The sequence below is a fragment of the Prionailurus viverrinus genome, chromosome A3, assembly GCF_022837055.1.
Source record: "Prionailurus viverrinus isolate Anna chromosome A3, UM_Priviv_1.0, whole genome shotgun sequence".
NCBI lineage: Eukaryota > Metazoa > Chordata > Mammalia > Carnivora > Felidae > Prionailurus > Prionailurus viverrinus.
The window spans coordinates 15,548,424-15,570,825 of record NC_062563.1 but is presented as its reverse complement, the minus strand read 5'-3'; the positions used below and the strand labels follow the sequence as shown (position 1 = coordinate 15,570,825).

General features: G+C 51.9%; 1 protein-coding gene across 1 annotated transcript; it reads right to left on the bottom strand.

The window, feature by feature from the left end:
- Positions 1–1,422: 1,422 nt before the first annotated feature.
- Positions 1,423–20,298, bottom strand: SDC4 (syndecan 4). The gene is made up of 5 exons (XM_047852587.1): positions 20,146–20,298; positions 8,513–8,651; positions 7,419–7,465; positions 6,391–6,589; positions 1,423–3,489 (listed from the first exon to the last, which is right to left on the bottom strand). Exons 1-5 carry the CDS (start codon positions 20,212–20,214, stop codon positions 3,338–3,340), a joined length of 606 nt encoding a protein of 201 aa, XP_047708543.1. The 5' UTR covers positions 20,215–20,298; the 3' UTR covers positions 1,423–3,337.
- Positions 20,299–22,402: the final 2,104 nt, after the last annotated feature.

Below are 22,402 nucleotides of genomic sequence, written 5' to 3'. Positions count from 1 at the left end.
ACACAGACCTAACAGAAATTTCTGAGACAATGGAAATGCTCTGTCTCTGCACTGACCGAGAGAGTAGTCAGCAGCTGCATGTGGCTACTGACCACTTGAGATGTGGCTAGCACAACTGAGGAACCGAATTTTCGTTTTTGAAAATGTGTTTAAATGGAAAGAGTCACCTGTGGCCGACAGCTACTATACTGGACGGCCCAGGTCTAACAGATGCAAGGACCTTCTGCAAGAATCAGGTTATAAAGAACAGGGAGCCCCACTCAAGCTTCACGGAGCTCAGGCAAACAAGGTATGGCAGGGGCCCCGGAGACCAGACTTGCTGCTTCAGTGGGGGGGGGTGTAGGTCCCAAGCAGCCTCTGGAGCCCAAATGCCTGGGTTCAAACCCCACCTCTACTGTTGGTAAACTGTGTCACTTTGGACAAGTAACCTCTTAGCTGTGGTGCCCCCATCCGTATAACGGGGATACTAACAGACCCTACTCTGTGGAACTGTTGTGCCGATTAAGTGGGTTCAGGTATGAAGCAGAGACGGCATGGGTTCTGGCACATGCATGTGACTCGAGGATTTGCTTCTACTAATTCCTCTGTATCCTTCCCCCGACCCCAGCCAAGCACTGGGTGATATGACACCAAAGGAAGACCACCAAAGCCCAAGGCCTTGGAATTAAGGTTTAACCCTGCAGATGAGCTAAGGGCAGGTTCCCCCCTTGGTAAAAAGGCTCTTACCAGGATTGAGAGAGGCATCAATGGGGTTTGTCCAGACCCAACTACTGCAGTGCTTGTAGAAGCCACGCAGGTGACACGAGTGAAGCAGGTAAAGACTGTGGCAAAGCAGAAAACCCACATCCAGACAGGATGCTCCCTGTCAGCAACTTTCAATTGTTGCCATGCAGCCGGAGAGGAGCCAAATCTTGAGTTTTTCCCAAAAGAAGCAGGGAATCTGGATTTACATGGGCAACATCCTCACTTCTATGGTTAGCATCTAATCCAAGGATTTTTGTGGGTTTCTTTTAAAGTTTATTTATTTTGAGGGAGAGATTGAGGGAGCCGGGGAGGGGCAGAGAGAAAGGGAGAATCCCAAGCCTCAACGAGGCTCAATCCCACGAACCAGGAGATCATGACTTGAGCCTAAACCATGAGTCAGACGCTCAACTGACTGAGCCACCCAGGAGCCCCCACCACCCACCTTGTGTTTTTTAACCAGGTGCCATCTAAGCGCCACACCAAGTTAGGCATGACATGCCCCACAGGCCGCCAGGGGCACATTCTTTCTTTCCTCCTCTCCAGGCCCTTTCTTGGCTTCTTCTCTGCCTCCAATGTCTGGCGCCCCAAAGGGCATTTGGTCCGGCTCCGCGAAGGTCAAAGGATACAGAACCCAGAAAGGACTTCTTACAAACTTTGAAATGACAGAGACAAGCAATCTAGAAAGTACCAGGTTTTATTATCTTCTTATCAAAAAGAAAAAAATCAGTAACAGACAACAGTGTGAGGTGGCTACAAGAGGTGCTCACTCCCAACATAGCCAGAGGGAAAGGGCATGGCAGGGGTGGGGGAGGGGAGCCCAGAGGACCCAGCCAGCTGGGGCCCCTGGCTTGAGGTGGTGAAGGGTGCGGGAGGCAAGGGCGACTCCCCCCTCCCCAGCCAGTGGGGTCAGGAGAAGACGCAGCCTGCACGGGCTAACTAACCCACCGGGCCTCCTCTTTGTGAAGGAAGGATCACAGATAAGCTCCAAAGCCAGCAGCCAGTCAGCCCTCCCCCATGCCCCCTTTGCCCAGGGAGACAAAGATCACCCCAGCAAGGCTGGGGCTGGGACTTGTTATACCAGTTCAGTTTTCTAGCACTGTGGTTCGACAGGTGGACACGGGCTCTACCTGCGTGCTCACCAGAGCAGCCACGAGCCACATGTGGCAAATGAGCACTTGAAATGTGGTTAGTGTAAATGAGGAATGAATTTTTTAACTTTATGTGATTTTAATTGATTTGAATAGCCACGCGTGGCTAGTGCTTACCATAATGGATAGGACGGCTCTCCAATGTTCTCTTAAATTTGGAGAAGACAGACAAAGGAACACCAGTTGGGCTCAAAGCAGAAGCTAGAAAGAAGGTAGAATTGTCTACCCTCAACTATTCCGGCCCAATCAGGAGAAGGCACCACGAACAGAGCGAGAGAAAGGCAAAAACCCACTCAGCCACACAAAACTCCACTCACTCAACCATCCAGCCAACGTCAAATGGGACATATCATGCTATTTCCTGAAAAAATATATTTATCTATTTTTCTAGAACCATGAATAATAATATATTACAAGAAAAGAGACACAGATATCCCACCATCCCCTACATTATATTTTGGGATCTGCTAGAAAACTATGTTTCGGCAATAGCCACTTCTTAGAGGAAGCAGCTTCAGAAAGGGCCAAGGTCATGAGCGGGAGAGTGTTAAGTATAAAAAAAAAATGGGGAGGATATTTAAAAGAGGAAAGAGAGAAAGAGGCCCTGTCTGAAGCTATAAATAGTAAAAACAAACAAACAAAAAAAACCCAAAAAATTAATAAAAATCATATCTCCGTCTCCTCTCTCATTTCCGAGAAACAAAAACAAAAAACCATTAAATACAAACTTAGCAGGTACTGTGGAAAGTGCAAGAGAGCGGAGAACATCTTGATATCGGCACACTCTTGCCCAGGCAGAGGCTCTGCACCAAGGAATGAACCATTAGAAAAAAATACCCCGCTAAGAGTAGATTTACAAATACTTTGCAAATCCATTTCAGTATGTAACTTTCAGCTCTTCTCCCCACCCCCTCCCCCTCATAAAAGAGGCTGATTTCCAAAAGTCACTTGAGAGAGCCGAGAATGGCCCAAGGTATACCACAGACTCCTGTAGTGTGGTCACAAGTGCCCTTTGACGGACACATCAAGGTGCAGGTGGTTCTAGTTCCTTCTCCCAGCTCCTTTTCACAAGAGGGAAGGAGAAGGCCGCTGGGGGCCGAGCTCCAGCTTCAGAGGGGCTCTGGATGAGGCATGTTCAATATAGGCTCTAAGCTGGGCCCACATTCTAAAGTGGAAAATTAAGAAATGATCCAATCCCAGACCCGCCTTCAGCAAGGCCAGCCGTAACCCCATTTTTCTGCCGGGACAGTCGAGGCCCAGAGAATCAAGAAGAGGCAGGCAGGAACAGAAGATGATGCCTCTTCTGACGCTTAAAACATAATCACAGCTGGAGATGCTGACAGGTCAGTATTAGTTTGCCCTCCCCCTACCCTAATGTCCACCCTTCAAAATCCTTCTGCTTCCCTCCCTGCTGAGGTCCAAGCCAGTGTGCCCAGGGGGCTGCTTCAAGCATAGAACTCGTTGGTGGGAGCTTTTTTGTAGATAGGTTTCTTGCCCAGGTCGTAGGTGCCTTCGTCCTTCTTCTTCATGCGGTATACCAGCAGCAGGACCAGGAAAACAGCAAACAGGACGCCCACGCTGCCGCCCACGATCAAAGCTGCGGAGGAAGAGACGGGAGAGCTGCGGGTCAGGACCTCGGGCACACTACCACTTCCCCCTAGTCGGCTCACTTACAACTAGACATCTTCACCCCTGCTGTCACTTGTGCTAGGTGTGACCTCGTGAACAAGACAGGGGGTCATCGCAGGTCACTGAAGACCACAGCGCCGGAGTGGCAAAGCTACCCTTCCAACCCACGCCTGCTGGAGCCCACAGCACCTTCCAAACACCAGCTTGACACCCCAGCAACAGCTTAGCAATAGCTGGGCCAGGAGCATGCAAACCCGCAGGCCTGAAAAACAGCCTAGACAGTGCAGGCCTCAGAGCATCGCAGTCTAGCTGGCTCTGGGTACGCACACCTACACAGGCCTCCGCTTCCACAGACAGGTGTGCACATCCTCTATACACACAGGTGTGTCCTACCAGACACAGCTCTAACACGGTGACACGGCCAGGCTGCTACGTCACTGACAGTTACAGACAGTGGTTTACGTTCCCGTGTTTCCAGCTCGGTGGTTAAGGCCTAGGTCCCACTCCCGTTACTCAGCACTGGCTATGTCATCAGGCAAGTGCCTTCATCTCGCTCATTGCAAACTGGAAATAAAAGTACCTTTCTCACACATCTGTCCTAGGATTAAATAAATTAATCCACCCAAAGTGCTTAGAACAATGCACAGCATATGCTCAGTCCTCATGGATTGTAAACCTTTGTGGCTTTATGATCCGTGTCCCTAGCACCCTGAATTGGGCCTGGCACAACAGTGAGTGCTTAATAAATGACACTCACAGTTCAGCTCAGAGAGGAGCACTGCCTACGGGCACCTGCTAGCATCAGGCGGGTGCGCGCTGCTAACCTCAGGTGGGCAGCTGTTCTGCATCATGCAAGGTCGCCTGATAGGGCTCGTTCCTGTGTGTTGAGGGGGCAGGGATATCTCACAGAATCCTTGCTGCGGCAGACTGAGTCCCCTAATTCGGTCTTACTAGGGCTAAGAAGATTAATTTTCCATCCCTGCACACACTCTGAATCTATGCACAGAATGAGGGCAGAGTGGCACAGGGGAGTCCAGTAAGGTTCCTTCTCAGCTAAAACTCATGAAAAAACAGCCACAAAGTGCCCCCAGGAAATACCAGAAAAAGCACAATGGAATAAGGTATCAACCCCATTCCTGTTTTTATCACCCTTCCCTCTGATGACCCCTGGCTCCTCTACTGGGACCTTGGTCTGTGCTGGAACCTTGACCCCACAGGGTCAGAAGGTTCAAGGGCAGTCTCAAAAGTGACTGCGGCCCTAGGTTTCAATACTAATGCCTAGTTTTGTGACTTTGGAAAGTGATTTGGCTTCTCTGAGCCTCGGTTTCCTTACTTGTAAGAGTAAAGACAGCCATACATGTCTGATAGGGTCGTGGAGATTCAGGGGGGCACACGCAGCAGGTAGCACCTGGCAAGCACTTGAGAAACTCCCAGGTGCCATTCAGATGCCAACTAACACAGCAACGGAACTTCTCACATGAAGATCTTATGCTTGGCTAATTCTCAACCGCAAGATTTAAGAGACGACTTAGCTTTGGTTCTGTCTCTTGCTTATGTGACCCAAGCAAGTGGTCTGCTTTCTCTGGGCCTCAGTCTCCCCGAGTTATAAGACATGCTTGGCCTAGATCAGTGGTTTTTAAGCTTTTCTTTAAAAGCAGCAGAACCCTTTGTTGGTGAAAGCAAAACCTTACGCTAACCCCACATATGCCAGCTAAAAGTGAAACTGTGGTTGAAAAAAGATGGGGGGAGGTTTTACCGAAGATTTTGAAGCTTAGAAGATCACAAGGTCTCTAAGGGCCCCTCTAGTTCTGATAGCACCACCACCCCCTCACACACAAAAAGTAGCGAAGGAAAAGCAGAAAGAATAAATACTCGGGTCCCAGGAGGTCAGGGTCAAGGCTGAGCTGGGCCCAAAGTCACCTAGGGTTACATTCCCAGCCAGCCTTATCTGCAAGATGTAGGCCAAGACCCTTATCTGTCCTGGATGGAGGCAGGACACAGGGCTCCTCCCTGTACCTCAAGACTCCATGAAGGTGTTGGCCCAACTGGCTGTGGCTGTCCAGAGACAGGAGTAACCCAGACTGGGCCCAGGGCAGCCACTCGACAGGCTGCTTCATGAAGACCTGCCCTTGGCCTATAACATTTGGCCAGAAAGAGAGTTCTCTCTGACAGCCCACCCCTGCCCGCAGCTTTGGAGACCCCCCAAGCTGCCAGGGAAGGAGAGAGCCAGCAGGCACTGCCCCAGCTAAAGGCCCCACAGCCAGGCTTGAAAGAGCCACTCCTAAAGCCCCATGAAGACTCAGTGACAGATTACACCAACAAATCAGAAAAGCCCTTTACAGTTTGCCAAATTATTTCAGATTCTCATTTTCATGGAGTTATTACACCAACCCGAGGAGGTAGCATTGTAGCCATTTACAGAGGAAGAAATGGAGGCTCACATCCTCAACTGAGGCTGGAAAGCTTCTCAGCCAAGATCACGAGGCTGTCAAGTGACAGAGCAGGAGGGAGGGAAACCAGCCCAATCCAAAGGAGTCTCTGTGCTTTCGAGGGAAGTTAACCTTGAATAAACTCCCTAGATACCAATCCCAGATTACGAAAATGCTTTGAAAACAAGACAGAAGGACTTAACGGCCAGTTACTGACTCCTAGCTGTCCTTTAAAAGACTCTGATACGCAATTCTCCTCCACCGGGCTGCTCACCCAGTCAGAGCCACCCCTTACGACTACGGTGTAGTCCTTGAGGCTCCAGGGCACCCTGTGGCTAGAAGGAAGGGGTACCAAGAAGCCCAATGTGCCCGAGGCATCCCTGTCTGCAACACTGCCTCCCAGTCCTCTTCCCCTTCAAAGTATCTCGTGAGGACCTTACCCGCCAGAACCTCTGTCCTCTCAAAGATGTTGCCGCTCTGTGTGGCACTGGACATGGACACCCTGTTAGACACATCCTCGTCCCCTTCAAAGGGTGAGATCCTCTTGGGGATGACCTCATTCTCCTCCAGGTCCTTGGCTTCGGTGGGGACCCAGCTCCCAGGCCCTGCCCTCTCAGGGATATGGTTATCTAGAGGCACCTGGATGGGGCAGAAGGAGGAGAGATGAAGACTCAGTGTGCTTTGGGGAGGGACCCAGGGCAGGGACAGGAACATTCAGCCAGGGAGGGAATCTGCTTCCGCCATCTTGCCGGATGAACCGTGTGGTCCTGGAGCTGAATTCAGCACCAATCTCTCAACAATTATGCCATCAAAGGCTTACCCTCAACCTTTCTAGTGGATCTGTCCCAAAAGAGGAATGAATGTGACCGAGGGTACAGGGAAGCAGGTGTTACCGCTCACTGCTGGTCAGTGGGGATTCTAGAATCACCACCCTGGAGGGCGGTTGGGCAAAACTATAGAAAGTGCTTGCCCTTTAAGGCAGCAGCTTTGCCTCTGGGACTCTATCCCAAGGAGCTAATCAGAGATTTGAGTGAAAGATGCTTGCTGTGGTGGTATAATTTTAGAGTATCAAAAAATCATAAACAACTTTTCCATCAATAAGGGGAAAATAATGAACGATGATTATGCAGCCTATAAAAATGAAAAAGAACACTTAATTATGTGAGGAAGCAAACTCGTGCCCACTTTAAGTGAAAAGTGCAGCACACAAGACTATATATATTATTTGATATTAATGCTGGGAAATACCTAGAAATGCACAGAAAAGGTGCTGGAAACACATCTAAGTGTTGACAGTGATTATCCCTGTAGGAAGGATGGCCTACCCACAGTCGTGCCTGTCCCTAAGGAGCCAGGGCCACCAATACAAGCTTTCTTGCAGAGTGAGGTCAGACCCTCACTTATGGGCTCCTCTCAACAGGTGTCACAGTGGAGCAAATGGAGAGGCAAAAGCATGTTAACTACTCACCAAGGGTTGGATTACTTCCGGGAAGATCTGGGGGTCCTCTGAGTCATCTGTAAAGTCAGAAAAGCTGTGTGAACATTTGTCCTTAAAGTACCTCCCCCTTCTTCAGCCATGGCTGGTGGGAGTCCTACCTTACAAGCAGCCCTCAAATGCTCAGTGTACAGTAAGTGACCATTCCCACCCCAGCCTCAGTCACCTCATCTGTAAAATGGGGCTCTCAAGACCTTACTCCCCGGTTCTTTCACAAGGATGCCAGGCAGGTAGCTGAGCAGATGCTCTGTCAGCTCCAAACCCTTGCTCTGGAATGTCTGGATCAGGGACCAAGAGCTGGTTAGAAACGCAGAATTTCAGGGCTCATAGAATCAGAGTCTGCATTTGAACAAGAGCCCCAAGGGATTCCTTTGAGCCTACTCTAGATTGTAACATTAAATGTTAGAAATCGCAACATTAAAATATTTACTGAGTGTTTAGCATGTGCCAAGAGTCCAATCCCCAACTCACTGATTCACTATTTTACAGATTCGGAAACCAAGTCTCAGGTCACTGAGAGGCAGTTTGAACTCAAGACTATGGGACTCCAAAGCTCAAACTTCAGAGTCACACCATCCTGCACATAGGAGTCACTGAAGACCATGAACTGGCCTGGCCCCTGGTCCAGCCCCCAGAGGCCTGGGCCCCTTCACACACTCCCATCCCCCTCTGAAGCAGGGGCTTGTTCTCCACCCATACTTCTGCCCACACATGCTCCCAGGCTTTGGAGCTGGCCCTTCTCCTTTTCACAAGAAGAAAACACTATCAGTTCTTTCCAGCCCCACCCCCACCAGGCCCCCAGCCACAGGCAGACAGGTCCAGGCTGGTGCTCAGAAAACCTACAGCTACAAATGAACTCAAAGCAACAAATAACCCGCCCAAGGAGGGTTGCCAAGGGGTGGAAAGGCTTGATAGTTACTTTTGTTTCCCCTTTGAGAGGGGAGGAGCTCTGCTGGAAAACCCCCATACAAATCCAAGTCTCAAGACATGCTCACCCCGCTATGGTCTGTGAGGCCACTTTCCCTCCAGCCCCATGACCTCAAGCCTGCCCACCACACCCTCCATACCCAGATCTCCAGAGCCAGACAGCTCAAAGTCATCGGGCTCCTGCCCGGGCCCCCCGACATCCTCATCATCTGGGAGGGCTCCAGAAAAGTATCGGCCTTCTAGGAGGTCTTGGGGGTCGATGACTTCCGTCTCTCGGATCTAGAGTGAAAAAAGGAGTTACGTCAGCCACTTCTGAAGACACATCAGTAGCCCCCTGGCGCTTGACAACAGCCCCTGAGCCCCAAGAGGCAATGAAGTGGGCATTCGGTAAGGTAACCTGGGGTGCTGGAAAGTAAGCAGGCCAGAACCTGGAGACCTGGGTCCTGCTCTCCTCCTGGCCCCCTAACTTGCTGTGTGACCTTAGGCAAATCTCTTTCCCATCCCGGGCTAATAAAAATAATAAAGTTGGTAATAATCAGCACATTAAACATTACTAGGTACTATTTACTATAAGCAATTACTACGTGCCAGCCCCTGTTCTTATTAACTCCAAAGGCATGTCTTTAACCTCATTTTACAACCAAGGAAACTGGGCGTTTCCCTCTGACACAAGTAGCGGGTGGAAGAAGGAGGCTTCCGCATCAGGCTGCCTGACTGCAGGAGCCACACAGGCTGGAGGGTAGGACAGTCTAGGGTTCTAGGGCGCAGACACTGTCACCACTGATTCGCCTGCGGCAGGGAGAGGGCTGCTGGCCCTGGTCTTTCCCAGTCCAGGACACCTTTCCCAGCTGAGTCAGACTGGGCTGGGACAGACAGGGCTGGCTCACCCACACCTCAGGGAGGCCTCAGTCCAGGTGCTGCACAGACCTAGTGACTCACAAATACACAAACACACTCTCATATCCAGCTTTATAAGCACAGGATCTGTTCTGTACCAGCACAGAGTGGGGCACCATCCACTCCATCACCCACAAATGTCCTTGGCCCCTACCCACGGGGACCCAGTCTAGGACATCACAGCAGAATCTTAAGCCTACTTCCACTGAGAAGCTTTCCAAAGGAAAGTATCAAGGTCCAGGGAGGCAAAGACTTTCCCAGGGTCCTACAAGTACATCAGCTACTCTCTCTGTTCCCATCTCCTAGAGCTCACAAGGGTAGGAAGCATTCTGAATTCTTACTGCCGTTCTCCTTAGCTCTGGGGCGACAGAGCTGTTCCCACAGAACAGCAGTCCTGGGCAAAGTTTTTTTTTTGTTGTTTTTGTTTTTTTTTTTTGCTAATTAACTCAAATATTAAAGTCCCTACTTTTGCCAAAAGAGATTGGGTTTCATGAAGTTCCATACACACCCCTCCTCAAAACATTCTCTTCTTCTTTCCCAAAGCCCCTGCCTGTAGGAGACTGGGGCTCTGCTCAGAACCACGGAAGCCAGGGAGGTCCTGTCCCTTCCATCTCACAGAATTGGACAGAATTCGAATGCTGAACAGGGCAGTGACTTGCCCAAGGTCACGTGGCTGAGTTAGCTGCACAGCTCAGAATGGAGAGAAGAAGTCAGGTCAGGTCTCTCTTTGACTGCCCCAGGCTGTCCTTCACCTGAGGGAGACTGCCAGTGACTCAGGGGAGCCCGAGAAGGAATATCTGTTCCCAGGACAAGGTAACCATTGCAGGCGAGGCCTGGGCTCCTCCTGTACTTCCTCCGGGGGCTTCTGGGGAGAGGCGGGCAGAACCTGTCATGTCCTCTTCCACCCACCGTGAGGGCATGTGGTGGATTCCTGGAAAGGAGCAGGGTCAGACCAGGGGGAAGGCAGCGGGCACGCAGCCCTCTTCCACCGGATGGGAGAATCTTCGCTGAATACTTGGCACACACGGGGGTGGGGAGCCAGAAGGGGTTAAGTCCTGGTCGGGATGACTTCATGACTCGGGAATCAGGAGCTGCTGAGCTACTAGTGCTGGAACTCCAGCCCAGCCCCCACACACAGCCCCACAGCCCCGTGCCTGTGGCTTTAGTTTGGCAGCTCCTCCGGGAGGACTCGGAGGTGGTTACGAAACTGTCCCTAGGGCGAGGTCCCTGCCGCAAAGCAAATTCCCCCAGGCCCAGATTCTGAGAGCAGGACCTCCTAAGCACTTAGCCTAAAGTAGGTCCTCCTGATAGATTTTTGCCCAAGGTCACATTGGTAAAAAGTGGCCATACTGGACCAGAACCCAGGCATGGGTCACCTGAGCTTTTAACCACACACACAAGAACACCCGCATGAATATACGCATCCATAGAGTGCCTGACCACCCAAGCTAGGAGGGAGCCCTGCTGCGTGGAGGTCAAACCCAGCCCAGGAGAGAAAGAAGGTACTTCAGCCAGTGGTCAACCAAGCCTGGAGACCAGACAGGCTGTGGGAGTCTGAGCTCCAAGTCCTCAAGTCAGGGGCTGGGGTCCCAGCACTGGGTGGCTTCAGGCAGAGACCTTCCCCACCCCTGGTCCCCAGGAGTCACAGAATGTTGTTTCTACATCTTGCCTTTCTTTGGGTGTGTGAAAGTGCTAAGGGGTGCTTCAAAACAACTCCTGGGATTAGCATGCTGCCTGGCTCAGAGTTACCACTTCAGTTTCACAGTAGCTAAAGGAAGGCTAAGAGAGGAGGCAGGCCCCGTCAGCACTGAAACCCAGATTCACTCCCAGTTCAGCCCTCACCCTTCCTTTTTATACCAGGTTCCTGGAGAGGATACACTTGTCTAAGGTTGCACCAGGGGCACAGGAGGCATCAGACCCTGTCAGATACCTATTCCAGGGCTCAAGACTGCATTAGAGGAGCCAACGGTTCCTTCTCCAGCAAGTCACAAGTCACGAGGCCTGGGGGGCAGGGGGCATGCTCAGAGAAGGACACAAGAAAACAAAACCTTCAACTCCAGAAGCATCTTCTCTGCCCCTGACTCCTGACAAGAGAGAAATTCCCCAGTGGGAACCCTTTAAGACGAGGCCAGCAAGAGAGGACCAAGCTCCATGAGACTGTGGGCAAGCATCCCTTCATGTGCAGAGGGGCAGAGGGGAGGGAATGCCAACAGCCCTCCCTTGCCTCACCCACTTTGCAGACAAGGCCCATTCAGTCAGGGTGGCTTTGAAGAAGCCACCAGGCCACCCAGTAGCCAAGCCCAGCCCTGACCAGAGAGGGACCCCACCCTGATCCCAGCCAAGCTTACCCCACCTGTTCTCCACTCACCCCATCCCTGCCGGGGGAATGTGTGTTCACGTGTGTGTGCATGCACAGGCACCCTCTCTGGGCCCTCAGGCCTCCCTTCTCCCAGAGCACAACAGAAATCACCAGCAGAATAAGGCAGTGGGCCTGGGTCTCACAGACCCTGTCTACCCCAGGGCTGGTGGACACCTGGGATGAGTGCCTGGGGACTGAGATGCTGGACGCCTCCCCAGATTATCCCCCGAAGAGGGGGCAGGTGCTGTTTTGTTCTAAAGGAACTAACACCTGCCAGTAGAAAGTATCTGAGGCCACTGAGCCCAATGGTCTCATTTTATAACCCAGCAAACAAATTAAAAGACAAGGGGCTTTGCCAAGGTCACCCAAACTGTTGGCAGCAGGGCTGGACTTAGAAGCTAGGTCTTCTGGCTCCAGGCTGGAGTTGTCCTCCCTCCCTGCTTCAAGGGTTTGGGCTGCAAAAGTAAGGGTCTCAGCAAACCCACAGGCTGTAGCTGTCACTCCAGTCCTTATGCTATAAGCATGAAAAGAAGCTAGGAAAAGGTCGCCAACCCCACCCCAAAGTCCTACAGCTTCCGTCACCAGGGAAAAGCACAGGGGCTGGGGTGACTAGCTCAAGTATCCACGACGTGCCAGGCACCACGCGGTGCTCTTCCCTATGAACTCATTTTACTGGCACGAGTCTTGTAACATGTTTGCAGGAAATTGAGGTGCGGGGGAGTCATTTATCTGAAGTCACACAACTAGAAAGCAACAGAGCTGAGATTTGAACCTAGATCTTTCTCAAGACCACGCCTCAGCTACAACCAGACTTCTCACTGCCACCCCCGAGTCACCTCTCCACCCCAACCCCACAGTGCCAGGCCAGGCTCCACCAAGGAGCAAACAAAGGTGAAAGTGATATTCAACAAAAGAACAAAAACTTGGCTGGGGCACCAGGGAGTTCAGGGTCAAGGCCTGGTTAACCAAGAGCTGGTGGGAGGAAAAGAGGGAGGAGAGCCCCCCACACCCACCTCCTGCCCCCAGGCTCCTCCCCAGCAGAGGCAGGGTCAGGGACACATTTGACCCTTCTTTCAGGAGGTGAGACCAGAAGGACAACTGGGCAAGCCAAATTCAACAGGGAGTGGCAAGGACACTGGACTCCCAACTACTGAAGCCACCTGTTATCCGGACAGGAGATCCCCAGAAGGGGCCGTTGGTTAGTCACTGCTTTCCCCCACCCTGCCTTTTTGAAGGGCCAGACATCCCCCAGGGTGAGCAAACCCAGGAGCCACAATCAGAGCTCTACACCTCGCCAGAAACAAAGGATCCCCACCCGAAGAGTGGTTACCCACAAGCAAAGCACAGTCTGGCCATGGCCACTTCCTAACTCCAGGAACCTTGGGGTATACTGAACCCTGAACCCTTAGTTTTCTCTTTTGGTAACCAGGGCTAGGAGCACCCTGCAGGACGATGATGATTAAGTGAAATGCATTAGTGTGTGCAAGGGACCCAGCATATGGCCCAGTACACAGCAGGTGCTCATTGAGTAGTAGCTATTATTAATCCCCACCTGCCTTCCTTCTGGCTAAAGGGATTAGTGGTCAAAGGGTCAGAGAGACCTGGAAAAAGCTATAGAAGCAGTTCCATTGCTAGAAAGGTGGTCAGTGGATGGTGGGGCGGGGGGGGGGGGGTGAGGGGTTTGCAAATCATGAAGGGACATAACCCTGTAATGAGTATTCATTTTGCTTCTGAGACCAGAGACTTTTCAACAACCAATCAGGTCCCTGGAGACTGCAAAGGACCCAGAGATGGGCAGAGGCCTGCTCAAGGTCACACAACTTGGAGCACCTGTCGTAAGAAGATAGAGGCAGAGGAAACTGGGTTGTATTTTTCCAAAAGGAGTAAATGGCAGTGACCGGAGATGCCTGACATTCTACTTGGGGATCCCAGAGTATTTCCTGACCTGCCCTGAGGATGAAAAAAAATATCCAGAAGGCAATAAGAAACTACACACCAATCCACAGCCTGGCACTCTGGTAACTGAAGGGTTAAGCCAGGTCTAGGAGTAGGGGTGGGGCTAGGGTGGGGGTTCGAATGTCAGCTCTGCCCACTCCAAGGTCAGGTTACTCTGAACACAATCACACAGGAGACAAGCCAGGCCTGGCACAGCCAGCAGCCAACTTTTCACCAACCCCCCCAGGGCAGCCCATTCCACAGCGAGGGCTCCAGGATCCTGGGGTGCAGCTAGGAATGGGGGCAGAGGTGGGAGCTTCTGCAGCTCTGGACATCCCCCTGACGGCAGCTGATGCAGCACCCTTGCCACTAACTCCTTTGTGGATCTTGGGAGATTCCCTCCCTGGGCCTCAGTTTCCCCACCTGTAAAAGACGGTTCTGGAACAGACAAGCCTCCCTCTGTCTCGAGGCCTGGTAACCAAGCCGGGCACTGCTCCGATTACCGCTGGAGACAGGCGGGAGGGGGCTGGCTCCCTGAGGGCTGCAGAGACAGAGGTGCATTGAAGCTGGGGCTTGTAATCTAGGCAGCAGATCCGAAGTCCCTGCTGGATCTGCGGGCGGGGACATAAACAAGCCTCCCGTGTTCTCAGGAGCAGAGTCGATAGCCTCTAGTCTAGGCTGATTAGATCAGCACTAGATGCTGGCTTCCTGCCCCTTCCCAGACTCCCTGCTGTGCACCCCCCGCCCCCCACTCGGAGAAGCCACTGCTCCAGACCTAGTGGGTCTGTCCCACAGACGTTTCCCAGCCAGTCCCTACCCTGCCCCCCTACCCCGGGCAAGGAGTGTCCCCACTGCCTGTGACCGGCCATGGGTCATCCCTGCCCCCACGCCCTGAGGTTCCAGTGGTACAGCCAGTCCCACAGGCCTGGCTGCAACCGGCGGCTCCACCAAGTCACTGTTTCCACACATACCAGCCTCTCCCTGCCTCCCCTTTCCATTACCCCAGGTGTCACCTGACTACCAGCCTCCTCTACTGTGCCAGAGAAAACTGGGGCAGCAGAGTTCTGGGCCTGCAGGGTGGGGGAGGAGAGAGGCAGAATAAGGAGGGGGGGGGGGGGTGTGCTGAGTAGGAGGGACTGGCCAGAGGGTGGGGGTGGTGAGTAACCAGGGGCACAGAGGTGGTGAAAAGTAGCAGGGATAGACTGGGCAGGGGACTGCAGAAGGCCAAAGCTGGGAAGAAGTGTTCAAATCACAGAGTCATCTCCTGGGGACTCCTGGAGCTCTCCGGTAAGGATAAAAAGTTTTGAACCCCGAGAACTGTAACCATCAATCTACATTTTTCAGTGTGCACACAGATACCATCTCCCTGAAGCCAACATCCAGCCAGGTTAAGAACCCTGGTCTAGCCGCTAATGATAAACCCAGATCAAGCCAGCACTTTACAAGTTTGCCAAACAGTTTACAAGTTGAGTGACACAGGTGTTTTGTAGAGGACACATCGGTGAAGTGACTTATTAACTAACTGCATGTCCCGGGGTGAGCAGCAGAGCTGGGATGGTGACTCAGGTTTTTGTGGCTGTGAAATGCACCCACTTCCAGTCACCCTGCCTCCAGCAGACAGGGCCAAAGGGCCTGGCCAGGTGCAGGAACACGCCTGAAGGTCACTAGTGAGTTAATAACAAACCAGCTCAAGAAGCCAGGTTTCTAGTCCTTCTGGAGTTAAATCAGGCCCCAACCGTTGACACGGGCCTTCACCTCCCTCTCTAGGCACTGTGCACTGAAAGTGTATGAAAACTGGCTTTTCAGACACTGTACCTTCCTGCCCACTACCACACCCCCTCTCCTAGCCCAGAGCACAGCTTGCAATTCACTCGGCCTCCGTAGGACTAGAAACTCTGCCCCTCCAGCTCAGGAAGGGTGACCCCCTTCTGGACAGTGTCTAGGTGGTCCCATACCCTTAGCAAACCCTGCCATCGCCCAGCAGGCTGCAAACTGCTCCGCAAAGGGTTCCTACAAATCCTGGCGGGAGGGGTGGGGCCGCTGAGAACTGGTTCTTGTTTAAATATGAACCCATCTGATAATTAGCAAACAGCCCACTTCTAAAACAAACAAACAGGAGATTTGAACTCCATCAGCCCCACCCTCGACTCCTCCCTTACCACCCTGCAGCTGTTGGGGAGTGGGAGGGAAGAAAGTGTTCCAGGGGCCATGGGGGGGGCGGCAGGGAGTAGAATCCTCAAAGGCACAGGGCCACCTGGCATGGCTGACATGTCTGTCACACAGAATGCGGCCTCCCTACCAGGCACTCACTGCAGCCTTGTCCCCTCCTACCAGCCCCACCAAAACCCTGATCTTCTTACCCACCAGGAAGCAGAGGCTGGGGAGACTGGGTGACATGTCCAAAGCCATGTAGCTAGGAAGAGGTGGCCTTCACACCTCTGAAGTTAGGTCTGCCTAACCCCAAGCCACTGTTCCAGTGCCCTCCTGCCAGTTCCAGGAAGTAAGGGGAGAGGAGGACATCAGACAAGTCAGAGACTCCTGGGGTCCAACCCCATCTGGACTATATACCAGCTCTGCTCTAGGAGCTCAGAGCAGTGGCAGCTTCAGTTCTGCTTCAAGGGAAACAAACAACTGGCTGAATTCACACCCTGTCAAAGTCCACACGGACGGGGCACTGGGAAGGTCTGAGGCCTGGAATTAACATTTCCTGGGCATCCCCTCAAAGGCCCTGGACATTGAGACGCTGAGTATCTTTAAGAGGCTCTCAGGGGACAAGGTAAAACTCTGGAACCCATTCCAACACCCTCATCAGAGCCATCCTACTAGCCAAGAGGCTGAAAGGAAATGGGTAACTCAGGCCAGCCACCGCTCTCCTCCAGTGACTCACAGGCCCAGTCCAGCCCCTTCCCCCAATTTTAAATGGTCATTTGGAAATCACACCCACCAGTCCAGGAGGCTGAGAACAACTAGCAGCCAATTCCTCCCAAGAAGGAACTGGGGCGGGGAGCCCAGCCTGGCTCTCCCAGCTCCTCATTCAGGGCGGCCCTGCACTCCAAGTCCTTGCAAAAGCCTTCTGTTTCCAGGAGCTGGGGATGGCAGGAGCTGAATGTCTCCACCCCCCAGCTCTTCTCCTCTAAGGTTCTTTACCAAGGAAGCCAAGAAAGCTCCCCTCCCCCCATCAGTGTGTTTTCAGGGCAGGGAGGACCCTTGGGAGGGTTTTGGTCCTACCTCCTTACTATAGAGTTGGGAACACTGAGACCCAGAGATAGGGCATACGTGCTTCCAATTCAGGAAGTAGAACCCAAGGTATCTTCCTTCAAAGCCAGTCGGAATTTCTCATCTGGAATGTTCTCAGAGGAGGTTCAAACCAGACACCTTGTATTATCAGAGACCTGGTTCTGACCTTGGCAAGCCACTACCTTCCTCTGAGCATCAGTTTCCTGTATAAATGGAGATAATAAAACCTACCTCACAATTTCCCTGGAAGGCATTCACGTTAGTGATAAATTACCTCAATGCACCCTTTCGAATGAAGTTACACACATGAACTTATTCATTCATGCAAATATTTCCTGCGTACTAAGTAAGGGGTAAGTATTTCGCTGAAGATGAATAGGGCAGAATTCCCCACTGGGTGTATGTGGGTGGGAGTGGTGTGTGTGGTAGATTTGGGGGGATGGATATGAATAGAATACTTGAGCTGAAAAGGGCAATCAAGATCATTTGTTTCAAACCCCATTTTACAGATGGGGGACATCAAGCTCACAGAACCCTCTAAACCATGGCCCAAAATAGGCTCTTTAGTAGCTCTCTAGGCTTTTAAGAATTCCACAGAGCTCTCACTGACCACTCAAGGGTCCTAGATCCTCTGGGCTTCTGCCCCACTCCTACCTCAGGGCAATTAAGAAGAGAATTTTCAAGGAGACCGAAAACATCTCTAAGCTAAAATACATTTCCCCAGAACCCACTGGGCCTGGTGCCACATCAGAAGGCTGTGCCTCTGGGCAGCAACCCCTCTGGAGGGGTCCAGCTCCCCAAACAGGGCTGCCTTTAATTGGCTAGGGAAGGAGCGGCAGGAAGGCAGTTCAGGGGAATGCTCCCAGCTGGACAGGAAGAACTGGTTTGGGATGGCAAGTCCCACAGCCAGGGAAGAGGCTGTCTGCACAGTCTGGGTTCCCTTCCCAAAACTTGTGGCACCAAGCCCTTAGGGTGGGGGTAGGGTATCACCCAAGGGGAGGGCAGGCCTTTGGCTTAAACCTAAACTTGGAGAGGGGCCTCAACAGCACTATTGGAGATGGACCTCAGTTCCCTCATCTGTAAAGTGGGCATAATATAATCCCGAGATGCTGGGTTTTTTTGTGAGGATAAAATGCCCCAGACCTAGCATGTGGAAAACTCAACAAATCATAACTGCAGTTAGCAAATCCCTTCTCCCAGGGCCTGTTTTCTCCACCTGCAAAAAGAAAAAGGCGGGCCTCCATTACATCTATCCAACTATGACTAGGTCTGATTTTTCCGGCCACAATCTTGGAAGGAAGGGGGTGGCGGAGGCAAAAGGGGAAGCCCTGTGACCCAATTAGAGGTGGAAGGTCCCTGACATTCACCAGGAAGGGGAGTGTTGAGGTCAGGATGAGAGCCAGATACCTCTCTCAGGAAGCAGCTGCTCAGGGCCTACTTCTCCCCCAGCTGATGGGTCACCGTGCGAGGGCTGACACAGCTGTCCTCCCCCAAACCATATCCTTCTGACTGCCCCCAGGACACAGCTGTCTGCTCCTCACCCTGAAGCACCTGCAGACTCAGCAGCCTCTGAACTGAAACTGCCATGTGACTGCCCATGCAGTGACCTCACGACCTCCTGGGTCTTTCTTTTTTCCCCACACTGTCCAGGCCAACAGGACCCAACATGGCATTCCTCTGGAGGTCTCCCCAGTTGCTGGACTCAACACATCTTTCAGGGCCTAATTTAGAGCACTGTACCAGGGAGCAGCAGGTGTAGGTTGGAGTCTTGGCTCAGACACTAACCTTTTGGTCTGGCTGCCCTTAGTTTGGGGAAGTCATCACTCTGGTCTCCTGTTTCCTTCCACCTCAGAATTCGTTGAGGCCGGCCAGCCCCAAATCTCAACAGATTCAGGGCCACCACTCAGAAAGCATCACACTGCAGCTTATCATAAGAGCAGGAACTTGGACGCCTGGCTGCCTAAATTTGAATGACTCAGCCCCTGATTAGCTGTGTGACCTTGGGTAAGTTAGCTAACCTCCTCAGCCTCAGGACCAATTTAAGAACAGTAAACAGCAGGGTTGTTGTCAGAATTAAGCAAGCTGATAGAACATTGGAACAGCCATTAGAAAGCTATTAGAACATCATAAGGCACACCATAAGCACTAAATGTTTCCTATCATCACTGAATGCCTGCAATCGTGCTGGTGGGTTATCATCAGGATCTCACGGATTCCCCAAAAGAAGCCTGCCAGGCAGAAAAGACTTCCCCCGCCCAAGCCCAGAGAAACAGGAGCCCCATAAAAAAAATCTGCAATGATTAAACTCCACAGACTTGCTGCTTCTAAAAAGGGGGGCTTAATTAAGGGAATCAAGGGGGCAAAAAATGGGGTTCTTGGAGGACAGACCCTCCGAGCAATTCCTCCTCCCCCAACTTCCCAGATGAGATTGCCATCCTCCTCCCCCACACTGGTGGCAGGGGATGAATGGAGGTTCTGGTGGCCCAGGACTTTGTAAACTAGGACAGGGACCAGAGAGCAGTGAGAAGGAGAGCTTCTCTGGGCTCACTGAGGCCCTCTGTCCCCCACCCCCCTTCACCCTACTCAAGGTGGGTACTCCAACTTCCCTTCTGCAGTTCAGCAGAAATAAACAGCATTCTCGAAGAAAGCAGAGGCTCAACTCTTGGTGAAGTGCTGACCCCAAACCATCCTTCCCGTCTGCCCTTGGAAGATCAGAGCCCCAACTTTGGAGGGGCCCTACAGAGGCACTGGCCATCTCCTGCCGGGCTCCCTCCTGCCGTTGTACAGATGGGGAAACTGAGACTCAGAAGGGGCAGGGCTTTACCCAAAGTTACAAGCCCAGTGGCGGGGTTGGGGCCAGACCTGAGGTCAGGGTTCAGTCCTTCATTCCCCGGTGTGTGAAACAAGGTTCCGCACAACCCTCCTCCTTCCCCCTTCCGAGTACGCTGCCCCTCGTGCCCAGGCCCTATCGGATTCTAGAGCCGCCGCTCTGGGCGCTAACGGAGGGCGTGCAGGGGGATCCAGGGCCCCAAGATCACCAGGGGAGAGCGAGAGTGTGGGGTAGAGAAGAGGTGACACCGGCTTAGTCACGTCCGAGCCTGGAGCGCGCGGCGGGGCCGAGGCCAGGGGAGGCGGGAAGAGCAACAGGCTGGGGCGCACGTTCGCGCGCGGGAGCCACCCCGGCCCGGAGCCTCCCTGTGACCCGGGAGCCAAGTTTTCCAGCAAAGTTTCCCCGGCCTCGGCGTCTAGTTGGGGGCGGTGCAGACCCCTGAGGCCCCCCCTAGCCCGGGCCCCCAGGAACAAAGGAGGCACCAGGCCGCCCTCCGGGTTTCCCCAAGCACCTACCGACTCGGGGGCAGCGGCGGGGACGCCCACGAGGAGCAGTAGCAGCGCGAGCAGGCGGGCGGAGGCCATGGCACGGCGGTCCGCAGAGGGCGCGCAGGCGAGTGGTCCGGCCGGGCGCGCGGCCCCTCTTATAGGCGGCGGCCGGCCCCGCCCCCGGCCCCGCCCCGCCGCCGCACCCCGCCCGGAATTCCCCTGCGAAAGCTGGGCCTCGGGGCTCTGGGCCCGCCCACGCGGCTGGAAACCCCGAGGGACCGGCTCCCGCTCTACCCCGAGTTCCTGTCCCCTTTATTTCTTTGCTTTCCCCCCAGACAGGCTCCCAGAGATCACTGTGTCTAACCCCATTTCATACCTGGGGGAAACTGAGACCTTCGATGGGAAGGACTTGCCCAGGGTCTTCAGCTTAGACCCGCGCTCCTTGAACGGGGTACACTCCCTTCCGAGGATAAGGAAGACATTCCAAATGGGACGTGGACTTGCGTAGCCTTAAGGGGTCAGCACAATTTTTCTGTAAAGAGCTAAATGTTTTCGTCTTTGCGGGCCATTCGGTCTCGTGTCATGCTCCAACTCTAACACAGTAGCTCAAAATCAGCTACAAATACTTGCAAGAAAGAGAGTGGCTGTGTTCTAATAAAATACTATTTATGGAACAGTGAAATTTGTATTTCATATAATTTTCACGTGTCACGAAATATCATTCTTGTTTTGATTTTTTTCCCCAACGATTCAAAAATGTAAAAACCATTCTTAGCAGCAAGCTGAACAAAAACAACCGATGGGCAAACTTTTTGGCTTGAGGATGGCTGACCTGTTTTAAAGGATTCGTTTTCCTGATTTTGAATTTCAAAAAAGTTTGATCTGAGAACTAGTGTGCAAGTCTGCCTCAGATCTACTTCCACCCTTTTTAAAAGAAAGTTGTGGGGCGCCTGGGTGGCTAAATTAGTTAAATGCCCCACTCTTGGTCTCCGCTCAGATCATGCTTTCCCAGTTCGTGAGTTCAGCCCCGTGTCAGGCTCTGCACTGACAGTGCAGAGCCAGCTTGGGATTTATTTTCTCTCTCTCTCCCTCTCCCCTTAAAATAAATAAACAAACTTAAAAAAATATAATAATAAAAGTTGTAAAGTTATGTGTCTGCCTTACCCCTGTATCCTCCCAAGAAGGGAGGGTAGGGTTGGGTGTGCAAATCCTCTCAGGCCCCCAAGTACAGACCCCAAGTACAGATACTGCAGATACTGTTGGAACTATTAGAGGGAAGCATCCTATGATAATCAATCAAATTACCAAAGGTACCTAGATTTATCTCTTGCCCTGGTTGATTTCTCTATGTATCTTTCTAGGGCAGAAGCATGGCTTCATAACCAGGGTGTTTTGGCTTCTGTTGGGATACTGTGAATTCATATACTTTGTGGAGTAGAGAGTTGGGAGTGATTTCTCCTCTTTCCTCCCTTAATTATTATCAAAGGATGAAAATCTCATGTAGGGCAGAGATCCTTGGCGGTCAAGCAAGCTTCAAATGCCGATCATATTTTTCCCCACGGATTTAAAGATAAGCAATTTTTTCCAGCTACTCTCATTACCCTTCCTTAGGATTGAGAAATAAACTGAGCAAATGAGTGAATTTCATGTCAGAATAAGAAATCCTTTTGCAAGTCAGATGGGTTTTGCAATCTTTGCTTTCCACACAATTGAAGGAGGGCCTAATCTAATTGTCAGTACATAGATCATTAAAAATAATTTTTGATGATAGATCACTATGCGATTTTGGTTATCTGTCAACACATCACTATAACAAAACTCCTTTCATTCCCAGCAACTTCTTACAGCCGGTAGTGTGCTGGTAAGTGTTCAACAATAAGTTGGGGAAGGCAGGAAGCGCTAATCTGTACCATTTGCCAATTTCTGTGGTATAAATACTCCCACCATAGCGGATTTCAAGCTCCCAATGTGACGTCACTAAACATAGCGCTGGTTAGAGATGAGCAATTCTTGTACCACACAGAGTGCAACATAATAGGTGCAAATAATATCAAGGGCATAGATAACAATAAAAGGCAGTGAAATAATTAGGAAATGATGAGTTTTGAGTACATATTTCCTTTGTTTTTAATATAGTTTATATAATTGTGAGTTTATATAATTTAATTTGTAGTAATGGTCATGTTACCAAAGGTGCCTAGCCTTTGTGGATGCCTAAACCACCCACAAAATTCCTAAACATTGAACCAGTACAAACTAGCTTTGGCACACCACTGCTTGACAG

What these genes read in the sequence shown, in the direction of transcription:
- SDC4 (XM_047852587.1), bottom strand. Translation starts at nt 20,214, where the DNA reads ATGGCCTCCGCCCGCCTGCTCGCGCTGCTACTGCTCCTCGTGGGCGTC. An exon ending in CGGAAGTAATCCAACCCTTG is followed by an intron (nt 6,590 to 7,418) that starts GTGAGTAGTTAA and finishes TGCCCCATCCAG; the next exon opens with GTGCCTCTAGATAACCATAT. An exon ending in GAGGACAGAGGTTCTGGCGG is followed by an intron (nt 3,490 to 6,390) that starts GTAAGGTCCTCA and finishes CTTCCTCCGCAG; the next exon opens with CTTTGATCGTGGGCGGCAGC.